Source organism: Gorilla gorilla, chromosome 1 (genome assembly GCF_029281585.2).
Source record: "Gorilla gorilla gorilla isolate KB3781 chromosome 1, NHGRI_mGorGor1-v2.1_pri, whole genome shotgun sequence".
In the NCBI taxonomy this organism is placed as follows: domain Eukaryota; kingdom Metazoa; phylum Chordata; class Mammalia; order Primates; family Hominidae; genus Gorilla; species Gorilla gorilla.
In genome coordinates, this window is record NC_073224.2 from 188,630,280 (window position 1) to 188,643,262 (window position 12,983).

The window sequence follows — 12,983 nt, forward strand, 5'->3', positions numbered from 1 at the left end:
CATTGTAAATAACTTATACAAGGATTTTAAAATATGTAATGCTAAATGCTGTGAGAGAGACAAATTAAAATGTATCCTCTGAAAACGGAGAGACCGCTTTGATGGGGAGATCCTGGATGGCTTCCTGGAGGAAGTGGTGCTGGCTGTGGGCTGACAGGCTCGGTGAGATTAATCCTCTTAGTAAACTGGGCTCTGGGCCCATAGAAGGTCAGGCTTCTGAGGTCCTGTGGCTCTTCTTGCCTGCGAACCCAGGAGAAAGTTGGCTAAGTGCTCAGTGCTGGCCAAGCTGGACAAGGCTCTGGACTAAGGGGTTTGGGTCCCTGGGCATACTGTAACTGGATTTTCCAGATTTAGAAGCTCTAGCTTTGTGATCAGATAAGCAGTATTCCCCGGCCCCTGTTGATCTGCAAAGACCAGGATATGAGTGAAAGGTCATATGTTCTCTGCTGCCTACCAGGGAAGAGTGAGAGAAATTGCCCAGATGGTCCTTAGAGCCTCTGCCCTCTGGGCAGCTTTGCCCAGGGCCTCCCACTCCGTGCTCAGCCCACCCATGGTCCATAGGCAGGGTGGGAGGAAAGCACCAGATTGGGCAGAGAAGCCTGGGTGTAAGACCTGACTTCACAACTTGGTTTCAGGAAAGGTTGTTCACCCCTCTGAACCTGTTTCATCAACTGTAAAATGGGGATGAGTGAGTATGTAACAAGATGCAGATAAATAAGAATTGGTGTAAACTGCCTGGCTCAGGGCTTGACACATGAGAGAACACCTGACATGTGAAAACCAGTCACCACTTATTGGACACGAAATTTGTATTGCACAAGTACCTAGGATACAGACCCAGCCCAAAAGGAAACAAAAATGGGCCTTAGCCACCCTGCCCCTGCCCTGTGTTCAACCCCCACCTTCTCTGATGAGCTAAGTCTCCAGGGGTCCCTGAATCCATTCTTCACACTGGAGCTGGAGCAGGCCTTCTCAAATGTCTCCTCACGGTGCTCCCCTGCTCCTTGTCCTTAGTTGGGCCTCCCATAAAAGCCCCTGGACTGCACGCCAGGGGATCCCCTTGCTCCAGAGCTGATTCTGCTTGGTGGTGGTAATTTAAAATAAAAGTCAAAAATGTACGCGGCCTAAGATGAAATGTGGGGCTTCAAAGAAAGTTTACACTGGAGATGGGGCCGTGGCTCATTCTCCTCTGTCCCCCGACCTGCCACGGGGTACTGGACTCAGAAGTCGGTGAAGTGGGTCACTCCAGGGCCTGGCCTGGCCTGCAGCCTCCACCCTCAGGCCCAGACAGCTGCTCTCCACTTCCCTGCCCATCAGCCCCCTGCTGCTGGTGCTCTGTGCCCAGCATTTGACTCAGTCCCGAGCTTCTGACCCCATTCCGGCGAGGCCCTAGCAAAGCTGGCTCTGTATGTAGGGAGGAGGGAACAGGGTTGGTGGTGCTGCTATGTCCCGCAGGGACCCTGGTAAAGCCATCGTGTGGCCCGTCAGTTTGGAGGCTGGGCTCTGGACCGAGTGGGACCGGCCGCTGGCCCCCTCGTGACCTTGGACAAAGCCTGGAGCTCCGTTTCTCCCGGTGCCCAATGAGGGGTTTCAGAGTGTTTGGGGTCCTTTCTGGTTCTGGGTGGGAGTGGGCTTGCCCAGGGACCTCAGGCCCGCTCCAGGGACACTTAAGCCCTTCCACTTTGGGGCAGGGAGGCGCAGGTCCAGGGCGGGGAGGAGCCACGGGTCCCGCCCCGCCCGCCCCGTCCAGGTGCTGCCACTGTAGCCTCCACGGCCGCCGCCGCCGCCGCCGCCGCGAGGGGCCGCCCGCGGCCCCGTCCGAGCCCGGCCCGCGCCCATGGCCTTTCTGACCACCTGGAAGGAGGCGGCCTCCCGGAAAAGCGACCGCAGGTACCGGGCAGGGGTGGGGACTGGGCGGAAGGCGCGGACGGGACCAAGGGGCCGCCGGAGGACCCAGCCGACGTCGGGGAAACAGCTGAGAGGCACAGCTGGGAAAAGGGTGTGTGGCTGCTGGGCGTGGGGGTCGGCCGGAGGCCTGAGAGGGGCAGCGCCGCGCGCCCCCTGCTCTCTGTCCTCGCCCCCAGCAGGGCGGGAACTGGGGAGGGTAGACGCGGTCCCACCTGAGCGCCGCTCAGTGTCGCAAGACGCGGGCCATCTGCGAAGGCAGCTCGGTGAGAAAGACCTCAGGTGGGGCTGGCGGTCAGGTTTGGGCAGCGGCGTCTGCGCTCAACCCTCCATCCTCTCACCTGGTTCTCCTCAGGTCTGCATGAGCCAAGTGTGGGCACGCTGTGTGCCCGGACAGATGAAGCCAGGGCGCTGTGTGCCTGAGGGGTTGTCCACATCCGAGGAGCAGGTGGGGGAAGTCCTGGGTTCCAGTCCCAGTCCAGGGTGAATTATGTGCACCCCAGCTCCTCCAAGGCGAGCCCTCCAGGGTGTGTCAGCCACCTCCCTAGCTGACCCTACCTCCGGGATAAGTTAGTGCGCCCCAGTTGTGTTCCTGTGAGAGGGGACCACAGCCCTGACCTCTCTTCTGAGGTTCAGCCCTCCCCGCATATTTACATCTTCTGAGGTTCAGCCCTTCCCTTCATATTTACATCTTTAAAGTTCACCCTGCTGTGCCATGGAGAGGGCAATCCAACTGTCCTCCCAACACCTCCATCTGACTGTCCTATGAACACCTCAAACTTGGCAAGCCCCAAACTTGTTCCTCCTCCGGTGTCCCCGTGTCAGTGAATGGTCATCCACCCAGTTGCGCAAGCCCGAAACCTGGGAGTCATCCCTGACACCTCCCTACTTTTCTCCCACCCCCGTCTACAAGTCCTGTTGATTTTACCTCCCAACTTCTCTCAAAGCTGTTTATTCTCATTGGACTATTGCATCAGGCCCCCTTCCCCAGCTCCTCCTGTCTCTCCCTTTCCACACATCCTTTCTAAAGCACAAACCAGACCAAGCCATTTTCTACTTTAAAACCCTTCCATGGGCTAGGCGTGGTGGCTCATGCCTGTAATCCCAGCGGGAGGATCGCTTGAGCCCAGGAGTTTGAGAGCAGCCTGGGCCTCATAGCAAGACCCTATCTCTATATCAATAAAGGAAAAAACATTAAAGAAAATAAAACCCTTCCATGGCTCTCCACCACCCTTTGGTGACTCTCATTCAGCCTTTCAGCACACATTGTTGAGCACTTGTGTGCTGGGCCAGCACTGTACTAGGCACTGCAGGTATGGTGTTACTTCAGATATTCAGGTCCTGCTCTTGGCGACCAGGTTCTAGTAAGGGAGACATAAACAAGTAGACAAACAAGTAAACATCAGAAATAGGTGCTGGGCGAGACATACAATAAGGCAATGTTATGCCCAGTAAAATTGGCAGTGCTGAAGCATTGCAGGCAGGATAGCTCACATCAAACCCTGAGCTGTGTCTGAGAAGAAAGGAGGGAGAGTGATGGAAGATCACTGAGACCCAGGAAGCAGGCTGGCCAGAACAAACAGGACCAGGAATTTAGGTTTCACTGTGTGGTGGGAAGCCACTGGAGGGCTTTAGCAGGGCATTTACTTATTTAAAGCTGACCACGCTGTCCTATGGAGAAAGGATTTTTGTGGACAGACCATTTCAATGCTGGATCACTGTCACCTCCTCCTTTTCTGTTTCTCCACTACTTATGGAAAGGAGACAGGGCTCATTTGTCCCCATGTTCCCAGAGCACAGCACATAATGGGGCTCAGAGTGCATTTCAGTTTTGATGAGGACATGGGATGATTTCTGAGGAGCACGAGATCCCTTGGCCACATGGCTTTCTTGCCTTCCAGGACCTGCCCTGCCTGGGAGAATCCAGTTGTGCATTGTCCTGTGGGCACCAGGGAGCCTTCGGGGTCTCCCGTGTATGTATGTTACGCACCTCTCAGCGTGCAGGGAGAGCAGAGGGGAGGCTGGCGTGGTGGTCCAGGAGAGAGATGCTGGGGTATGGGTTAGGAGAATGGAGGGAATGGGAGATAGACGCTAAGAAGGAAGAAATGAGAAGCAGTGAATGGACAGGCTGAGGAGAAGGTGTAGGGGTGGCCTCTGGTCAAGCAGAGGCTTCTGCATCCCCCAATGGGCCTGTGTGAGGAAGTGCATTGTGAGCCTGCACACATGCGCCTTTGTGCTTCAGCTGGAACTTGCTGGACACAAATACCCAGAGAATTCTTTACTCCCAGTTGACCACACAAGGTCTCACACCCAAGGCTCAAACCTGGGTCTCCATTCTCCCAGCTCAGGCCTTGTGACCTCTCCACCCTCACCCCTCGCCCACCACACCACCCTGTGTCCCACAGCATAGCCAAGGGCAAAGAGTTTGGCAGGGGGGATGGGGATGTGGAGGGGTGCTCAACCCCTGCTCTGCCGCTTACTTACTGGCTCTTTGACATTGATTCATTGTTTGATCTGTGTGAGCCTCAGTTTCCTCAGCTGTAAAATAATAGCTACTCTCTGAGCTGTGGAAAGATCTATTGAAGTCATTTGTAAAGGACCTAACAGTCACTGGGGCATATTCGGTGTTCACTTCTTTCTCGGTACTGTTATGAGGTAATCTTCCTTCCAGGGTATTTGCATTGAGCAGAGGGGATTCTGAAAGGCTTGAGAGTCAATGGTGGGATTCCAGGCACCAGGGTTGGGTAGCTGGGAACTGCTGGGAAAAGGAAAGGGGACTGTTCCTAACGCCCATGCATCTTACAATGGGGACCGCCCCCTACTCAGCCTACAAATCAGGCCCTTCTTAGCCATACCATAGCCCCCACTTGTGGTAGGAGACAGCACCAAAAATAAAAGGGGATGTGCAGACAGGCAGATTGCTTTAGAGAGAGTAATTGAGTGGCAGATCTGCTGTGGGAGGGAGGGGCCTCCTCAAGAATGGAGAGGCCCAGCCAAGGAGGCTGGAGGCCTGCTAGGGCTGCTGTAGTCAGAATTCCTGCTCTTGGTTTCAGCCTGAGCTGGAGGAGCTCTCAGATGCTTCTAGGTTGGGAGTTTCTAATTTGGTGGCAGGAATCCTTGGGTGGCTTTGAGGTCTCTTCCTTGGGAATGAATTTGGACTTGAGGCCAGTGCTGAGTTTTGACCTCTGTGATTCTCAGATCCTGCAAGTTGAAGCATTTGTGATTCCCAGACTTGTGATTTAAAATTTCAAGTTTGTGTGTGTGTGTGTGTGTGTGTGTGTGTTGAAGCTTTTAATCCCAGGACTTTACTCTGCCCCCTGTTGCTGAGGGTGACTGTAAGGGGTGGGAGAGGGCTCTAGTGTGAGAGGCACATTGTGGTCCCTCAGATCCTCAATCCCTGGTGACAAGAACTTGAAAGACATTCAAGCAACCTTTGTCCCACTATCAGTTATGGAGGGGTTCAAACTTGGAACATTTAGGTCCTTTTGGGGGTCATTGAGAAATAGATTTGGGTTGCAACTTCAGTTCTGCCAGCACACCACATTTCCTGTAACATCTTCAAATCTGTGATCTGAGGTTGAGTTGCTTTGTCCTTTCCTGAAAATTTCTGCCTCTCAAAGCAGTTTCTGTCTGTGGCCAGCTCTATTCTCTCCTAACGCTCACCTGCTTCTCCACTCAGTACAAGGCATGGCTGTCAGCAGCTTCCAAGCTCAAGTCCTGGGATGGTAAATCAAAACAGCGAGAAGTACTCTGGGGCCACATAAGCTGGTTTTGTTTTTTTGGTGTGTGTGTGGGCCGGGGGTGGGGGGGTGGTTTATTTTTTGTGAGACAGAGTTTCACTCTTGTCGCCCAGGCTGGAATGCAATGGTGCGATCTCGGCTCACTGCAACCTCCACCTTCCAGGTTCTCCTGCCTCAGCCTCCCGAGTAGCTGGGATTACAGTCATGCACCACCACGCCCAGCTAATTTTGTATTTTTAGTAGAGAGGGGGCTTCACCATGTTGGCCAGGCTGGTCTCAAACTCCTGACCTCAAGCGATCCACCAGCCTCGGCCTCCCAAAGTGTTGGGATTACAGGCAAGAGCCACCGCACCTGGCCTTAGGCTGGTTTTGAAGCCTGACTCTGAGACTTTCTAACAGTATGACTTTGGACAGGCTGTTTAGCTTCTCGTGCCTTAGTTTCCTCATCTGTAAAATGGGGGTAATGTTAGGACTCACCTCCCAGAATTGTTGTGAGGATCGGATGAGTTAGTTTATGTAAAGCACTGCACGGCACGCTGCTATACCAGCGCGAGTGATGATTATAAGAGGAAGGGCTTCACCAGCTTTAGTCTGAAAAAGCTCAGGAGACTACTCTGACTGGTGCTTCCTTCAACCAATCACTGTTTCCTGAGAGGTGGGGTCAAGTAAGAAGAGGCTCCTCACTCAGCCAATGGGCTGGAGAGGAGGGGAGGAGAAGGGGCGGTGATGCAGGAGGAGGGCAGCATTTAGCAAATGTGACCACTGAGCAGGCCTTAAAGCTGTAGTTTCATGACATACCCAAATTACGATATATTTGGAGCACCCTGCCCATTCCTCTGAGTCCCCCTGCTGTTTTTCATGCTCTGAGATCTGAAAACTGAAAGGTCCCTCATGGCCCCTCTCAGGGCCTGTGCCACCCACCACTCTCCTGAGTTGTGGCCTTGCCAAACACAGCCCTTCTCTCCCTGACTGCCACCACCACCCTGGCCTGGTGGGGGAATGGTCGCTGAGGCACTTTGCTAGATCACCTTTCTTAATTCATTCCCATTCAGGTTGCTATAATGAAATAGCATAAACTGGGTAGCTTATAAACAACAGAAATGTATTTCTCACAGTTCGGGAGGATGGGAAGTCCAAGATCAAAGCAGATTGAGTATCTGATGAGGACCTGCTTTCTGGCTTATAGTTGGTGCCTTCTTGCTGTGTCTTCACATGGAGGAAGGGGCGAAGAGTCTCTCTTGAACTTCTTTTATAAGGGCACCAATCCCGCTCTGCACCCATGGCCTAATCACCTCCCAAAGGGCCCACCTCCTAATACCATCACCTTAGACATAAGGATTTCCACATATGAATGTTGGAGGATGCAAACTGTCACTCTATAGCAATCACCCCATGCCATGGGTGGGACAGCCCTTTCCCTTAATTCCCCAGCAGCTCGACTGAAGCCAGGCTATAACTTATCTATTTATTTATTAATTTATTTTGGTAGAGATGGGGTTTCACCATGTTGCCCAGTCTGGTCTTGAACTCCTGGCCTCAAGTGATCCTCCCATCTCAGCCTCCCAAAGTGCTGGGATTATAGGCATGAGCCACCATGCCTGGCCAGGCTATAACTTTTAAAAACACCTTAGGAAGAAGGGAGTGAGGGACAGATGATTTTATGATGTTATGGCCCTCTCCCCTCAGCCATCCTGGAAGGAGCCTTCCTGTAGAACATCCACTTCTGGGAGGGCCCAATGTGTCTTCCTACATCTTCTTCTTTCCCAGGAAAAAAGAGGAATTTTTCTCTTAGCCCAAGATTCCCAAGGCTTCCTTTCTTATGCTAAGATCGGCTATAAAATAATAGATCAGTCTTTCCCAGGTGATCAGCAGTGCGGAAATCTACCACTTTCAAGTAAAATCCTTCCCCTGCCCTATAAATGGCTGGTCCTTTGCCCCATGACACCCTGCCAAAAGGACAATTATGTTAGGACTAGGTGGGACATCAGAGACCCCATCTACGTGGAACTGGGCTAAGACACTCTGTTCTTTTTGGCTCCTTTTCTTCCCATGGGAGTGAAATTTGTTTTGCCTCCTGCAGCCTCAGGTGTTACTCCTTAGCTTCGCTCTTACAGGGTCTGCTCTGACCAGCCCCCACACCCTGCAAGAAGAAGCACTGCAGCCGCTCAATTCATTTCAAGCTAAGGAAACATCCTTCCTCAGATACATACAGTAGCTAAATCTCAGGTTGAAAGAAACTGCTAAGTAAATGAGTATGTGGGCAATTGCTTTACATCTGGGTGATTGAAAGGTGTACCAAAGGGCTGACCCTGAGCACAGGACAGGCCACTCAAAGGAGGATAAATCAGGCTGGGTGCAGTGGCTAACACCTGTAATCCCAGCAGTTTGGGAGGCCAAGGCGGGCGGATCACTTGAGGCCAGGAGTTCAAGACCAGCCTGGACAACATGGTGAAACCTTGTCTCTACTAAAAATACAAAAATTAGCCGGGCTTGGTGGTGCGTGCCTGTAATCCCAGCTTCTTGGGAGGCTGAGGCGGGAGAATCACTTGAAACTGGGAGGTGGAGGTTGCAGTGAGCCAAGATCGTACCACTACACTCAGCTTGGACAACAGAGTAAGACTCTGTCTCAAAAAAAAAAAAAAAAAAAAAAAAAAATCTCCACTCGACAGCGCTGCACTCGGGTGGTCACCCTTCTCCCCTTCTCTCCTCCTTTGCTTGCCACTGCTCCCTCCAAGCCCCAGCTCCTCTCCCCTGAACACCTTCTGAACTTGCCTGCTGCCTCTAGAATGCTCTCTTTCCCTTTCTCTGTGATCTGTAATGCAAGATACCTGCCTTTGACTGTGCCCCAACAGCCAGCATGTGACGTGCAGCAGCATCTGTAATCCACACAACTCTGACCAGGGAAGCCTTGCTTTCTCCACTTTAATACAGGAGGAAACTTAGGCACAAAGAGGTGAAGAGTGTTGCCCTGGATTATAGTGAAGAAGCCAAAATTCAGAGTCAAATATCCTATTCCCAGCAGTATATTGTACTGCCTCACCCAGAAATGGCTTCAGTATCTCTTCATGCTTCCTAAAATGCATAGATGTCAGGGTTTTCTTTTTAATATTCGGTGGATAATTTTGTGTTCTGCTTTTTTCATATTTTTCCATATTCAAGCAAATTCGTTTAGGCAGCAAGGCTTTTTATTGAGCCAGGCACTGTTCTAGGCACATTAGAGAACAAAACAGTAATGCAAAAACAAATTCCTGAAGCTGGGCACAGCCACATGTCCCTAGAGTCTCAGCTACTCAGGAGGATCACTTGAGCCCAGGAGTTCAAGACCAGCCTGGGCGATATAGTGAGACCCCACTCAAAACAAACAAAAGCCCTACCTGTGGAACTCAGTTTAATAGGGAGAGGGAGAATAAATGAATAAGCAAAATAAAAAGATGTCACATGACAACAAGCACTGTGGAAAAATAATGCAGGGCAGAAGAACTGGGAGGATGGGGGCAGGGGTTCAATTTTAAATAGAAAGGGGCTGGGCACGGTGGCTCACGCCTGTAATCTCAGCACTTTGGGAGGCTGAGGCGGGCAGATCCTCTGAGGTCAGGAGTTCAAGACCAGCCTGGCCAACATGGTGAAATCCAGTCTCTACTAAAAATACAAAAATTAGCTGGGCATGGTGGCGGGCACCTGTAGTCTCAGCTACTTGGGAGGCTGAGGCAGGAGAACCACTTGAACCCGGGAGGCGAAGGTTGCAGTGGGCCGAGACTGTGCCACTCATTCCAGCCTGGGTGATAGAGTGAGACTCCATCTCTAAAAAAAAAAAAAAAAAAAAAAAAAAAATTAAACAGAATGGTCAGGAAAGGCCTCACGGAGAAGGTGATATTTGAGCTGAGACCCGAAGAAGGTGAAGTAGTGAATCGTGTGAGAAGAGCATTCCAGGCAGACGGAATAGCAAGTCCAAAGGGCCTGAGGTGGGAATGTGCCTGGCATATTTGGAGGTGAGCAAGGAGGCTGGTGTGGCTGAAATAAGAGATGGAATAAAGGGAAATGATGTCAGGAGATGATGGGAGCATACAGGTTGTGCAGGGCCTCATGAGCCATAGACAGACTAGTTTTTGCACTGAGGAACATGGGGAGCCTTTGCAGGGCTTTGAGCAGAGTTGTGATGTGATCTGGCCTAAGTGTCAAATGGGCCTGGTGCTGTGTGGATAATAGACAGTAGCAGACTACGGTTGTGTGCCACCATGCCCAGCTAAGTTTTTATTTTTTGTAGAGACGGGGGTTTCACTATGTTGCTGAAGGTGGTCTCCAACTTCTGGCCTCAAGCAATTCTCCCGCCTTGGCCTCTCAAAGTGCTAGGATTACAGGCAGATGGAGCCAATTTCTATTGTCACCAGCAGTGTGCCAGGTAGCTCATCTGCCCTGAAGATATGTAGCTCATTTAATCCTTGCAACAACCTAATGAGGTTGGTGCCATCATCATCCCCATTTCAGAAATGAAGTTGCTGGCCCAGGGTGTCAGGTGCAAGCCCTGGCTTTCAAACCTGCTCTCTGAACTATTCTCTAATCGGATGAATTGCTTGGGACTGCCCAGCTAGGACATAGTGGGGCCAGGAGTCCATCCAGATCTTCCTGGCTTTGCATCCCAAGTTCTGACCCCTGAAAGGGTGCCATCAATGCTGGAAACCCCTCATTAGAGCTCTGACCCCTTTTTTCAGTTAGAGCTGTTCTTGGTCCCTTGTGCTAACCCAGGCTCCTTCTTTAGACCTACCTTCAGCAGCTCCTAGAGACCAGACTTGGGTAGAAGAGCCCAGATCCTAGAACAGAGACCCTCAGAGCAGGGAGGGCCCATGAGTTCTTGGCCCAAATTTCTCTCCCCTTTATATCTGGTGGGAAGAGGAAACTGCCCCACAGTGGGGCAGTGACTTGCCAAAGGTCACAGAGCTAGCGGGGGGCAGAGTCCATGCCTGCCCAAGGAGCAGGAATAGATCCTTCCTTAGGGGACTTTGCCAGAGAATATTTAAGATCTGTCACTGTCACAGCCCTCCAAAGGCCGTTTGTTGACAGGCCTGTTCACTTGTGAATTATTAATGAGCCCAAACCTGTAACCTGCTAGGGCGGGGCTCACTCGCTTTAAGGAAACCTGCTTTACAGTCACCAGTTCAGCAAGAGAGGAAGGGTTCTAGACTCTGAAGAGGGGGGATCTGGGCTGGCAGAGACTGCAGGTGTTGGGGAGGGGGCGCTTCATGCCAGGGAAAGGCCTGGGGGAAGGGGCTGGGAGGGGTGCTGAGAAGGGGGAAGGAATCACCCAAATAATGCTCAGTAATCTGCACAGCATCCCTGAGAGTTTGGGATTATTATCCCAGGTTTATAGATGGGAAAACTGAGGTTCTGAGAGGTAGAGGCAGAACTGACTTCACAGCTTAAGCTCTTTCTACAACAATGGCATCATGTGTCACTGCTTGCATCTCCCATTTCTATGACCTCTCCCACTTAAAACACCCCTCCTTTCTTCTCTTCTTCCCCCTTTCCCTAGAGAATAAGGAATCAAGACCTGGGTTCAAGCTACGGCTAGATGTTGGTCCAAGCCTCTATTTTCTCATCTGTAGGATGGGAGGTAATGCTATTACAAACTTTCTAGGGCATTCTAAGGGCTCACTTAATAGGTATTTATTAAGGGCTCTTTTTTTTTTTTTTTTTTTTTTTGTGAGACAAGAGTTTCTCTTTGTCGCCCAGGCTGGAGTGCAATGGTGTGATCTCGGCTCACTGCAAGCTCCACCTCCCGGGTTCAAGTGATTCTCCTGCCTCAGCCTCCTGAGTAGCTGGGATTACAGGTGTCCACGATCACCTCCAGCTATTTTTTTTTTTTGGTATTTTTAGTAGAGGCGGGGTTTCACCATGTTGGCCAGGCTGTTCTTGAACTCTTGATCTCAAGTGATCTGCCCGCCTCAGCCTCCCAAAGTGCTGGGATTACAGGCATGAGCCACCACGCCCGGCCATATTAAGGGCCTTCTTAAGTTGACAGTGGCACAGGTGAAAGCAGTCCATGAAGTTCTCAGGGCCATTGAGAGGTGTGGTGACGCTGGTGATTTGTTCTTGCACGTTAGGGAGGAAATGAGGGAGGAAAGCAGGCCTGGCATCTCCCAGGTGTAACGCACCAGGAAACAGGTCTCCTGACAGGAGGAAGGCACCCAGGACTCAGGATGCTCTCCCATCGCCAGGGCTCAGCTGTCACCTCAAGGTGGGGACACACAGGTGATCCAAGTAAGGTCACTTGAGTTGGGGAGGCAGAAATGATGATGGTGACTCACAGACTCCCCTGTGCTGGGGCTGGGCCAGAGCTCCTGGGGGCCAGGAACGGCCTGGGTGGGGCCCTTCTGAGGGGTGGGCCACTCTGATGCGCTGACTCACCAGGTGACTGGCTCCAGCATCACTGTTCACTGTGATGGTGTGGGGAGAGTTCCAGCTCTAAAGGCAGCTCTTCTGCTTCCCTTACTGAGCTCATTTTTCATCTGTGAAATGGGGAGGAAAGTAGTGTCTAGTGGTCCACTACAACCATCACTAGGTCATTTATATAGCACTCTGCTATTTTCTTTCTTTTTTTTTTTTGAGACAGGGTCTCACTCTGTTACCCAGGCTGGAGTGCGGTGGCACCATCATGGCCCACTGCAGCCTCAACCTCCTGGGCTCAATTGATCCTCCTGCCTCAGACTCTGGAGTAGCTGGGACTACGTACCCCATACCGGGCTTTTTTTTGTTTTAGATGGAGTTTCGCTCTTGTTGCCCAGGCTGGAGTGCAATAGTGCGATCTTGGTTCACCGCAACCTCCTCCTCCCGGGTTCAAGCGATTCTTCTGCCTTAGCCTCCCATGTAGCTGGGATTATAGGCATGCACCACCACGCCTGGCTAATTTTGTATTTTTAGTGGAGACAGGGTTTCTCTGTGTTGGTCAGGCTGGTCTCGAACTCCTGACCTCAGGTGATCCGCCCACCTCAGCCTCCCAAAGTGCTGGGATTACAGGCATGAGCCACCACAACTGGCCTGGCCTTTTTTTTTTTTTTTTTTTTGTAGAGACAGGGTCTCACCATGTTGCCCAGGCTGGTCTCAAACTCCTGGGCTCATGCAATCCACCTGCTTTGGCCTCCTAAAGTGCTGGGATTACAGGTATGAGCCACCATGCTCAGCTTATATATGAATTCTTAATACTCAGAGCAACCTTGGAAGTCGGCAATATTATTTCCATTTTGCTGATGAGGAAACTGAGGCTCAGAGAGGTGGTAAAGTGAAAATTAAATAAGATAATCCATGTTATACACTGAACATCATGTGGAGCATGTAAAAAGCCTG

The 12,983-nt window shown here is 51.4% G+C and overlaps 1 protein-coding gene across 4 annotated transcripts in view; it reads left to right on the top strand.

Annotated features, from left to right (window-relative positions):
- The first annotated feature begins 1,739 nt into the window (after nt 1-1,739).
- Nucleotides 1,740-12,983, top strand: part of TTC39A (tetratricopeptide repeat domain 39A) — a 56,874-nt gene continuing 45,630 nt past the window's right edge. For 2 of the 4 annotated variants that reach the window (XM_055348658.2, XM_055348676.2), the window contains exon 1: nt 1,794-1,890. In XM_055348658.2, coding sequence (XP_055204633.1) covers nt 1,838-1,890 — 53 coding nt within the window. In that variant the 5' untranslated portion in view covers nt 1,794-1,837. Of the gene's footprint in view, nt 1,891-12,983 lie in introns of all 4 variants that reach the window. The other 2 variants (XM_004025782.4, XM_055348663.2) reach the window with 2 other exon arrangements.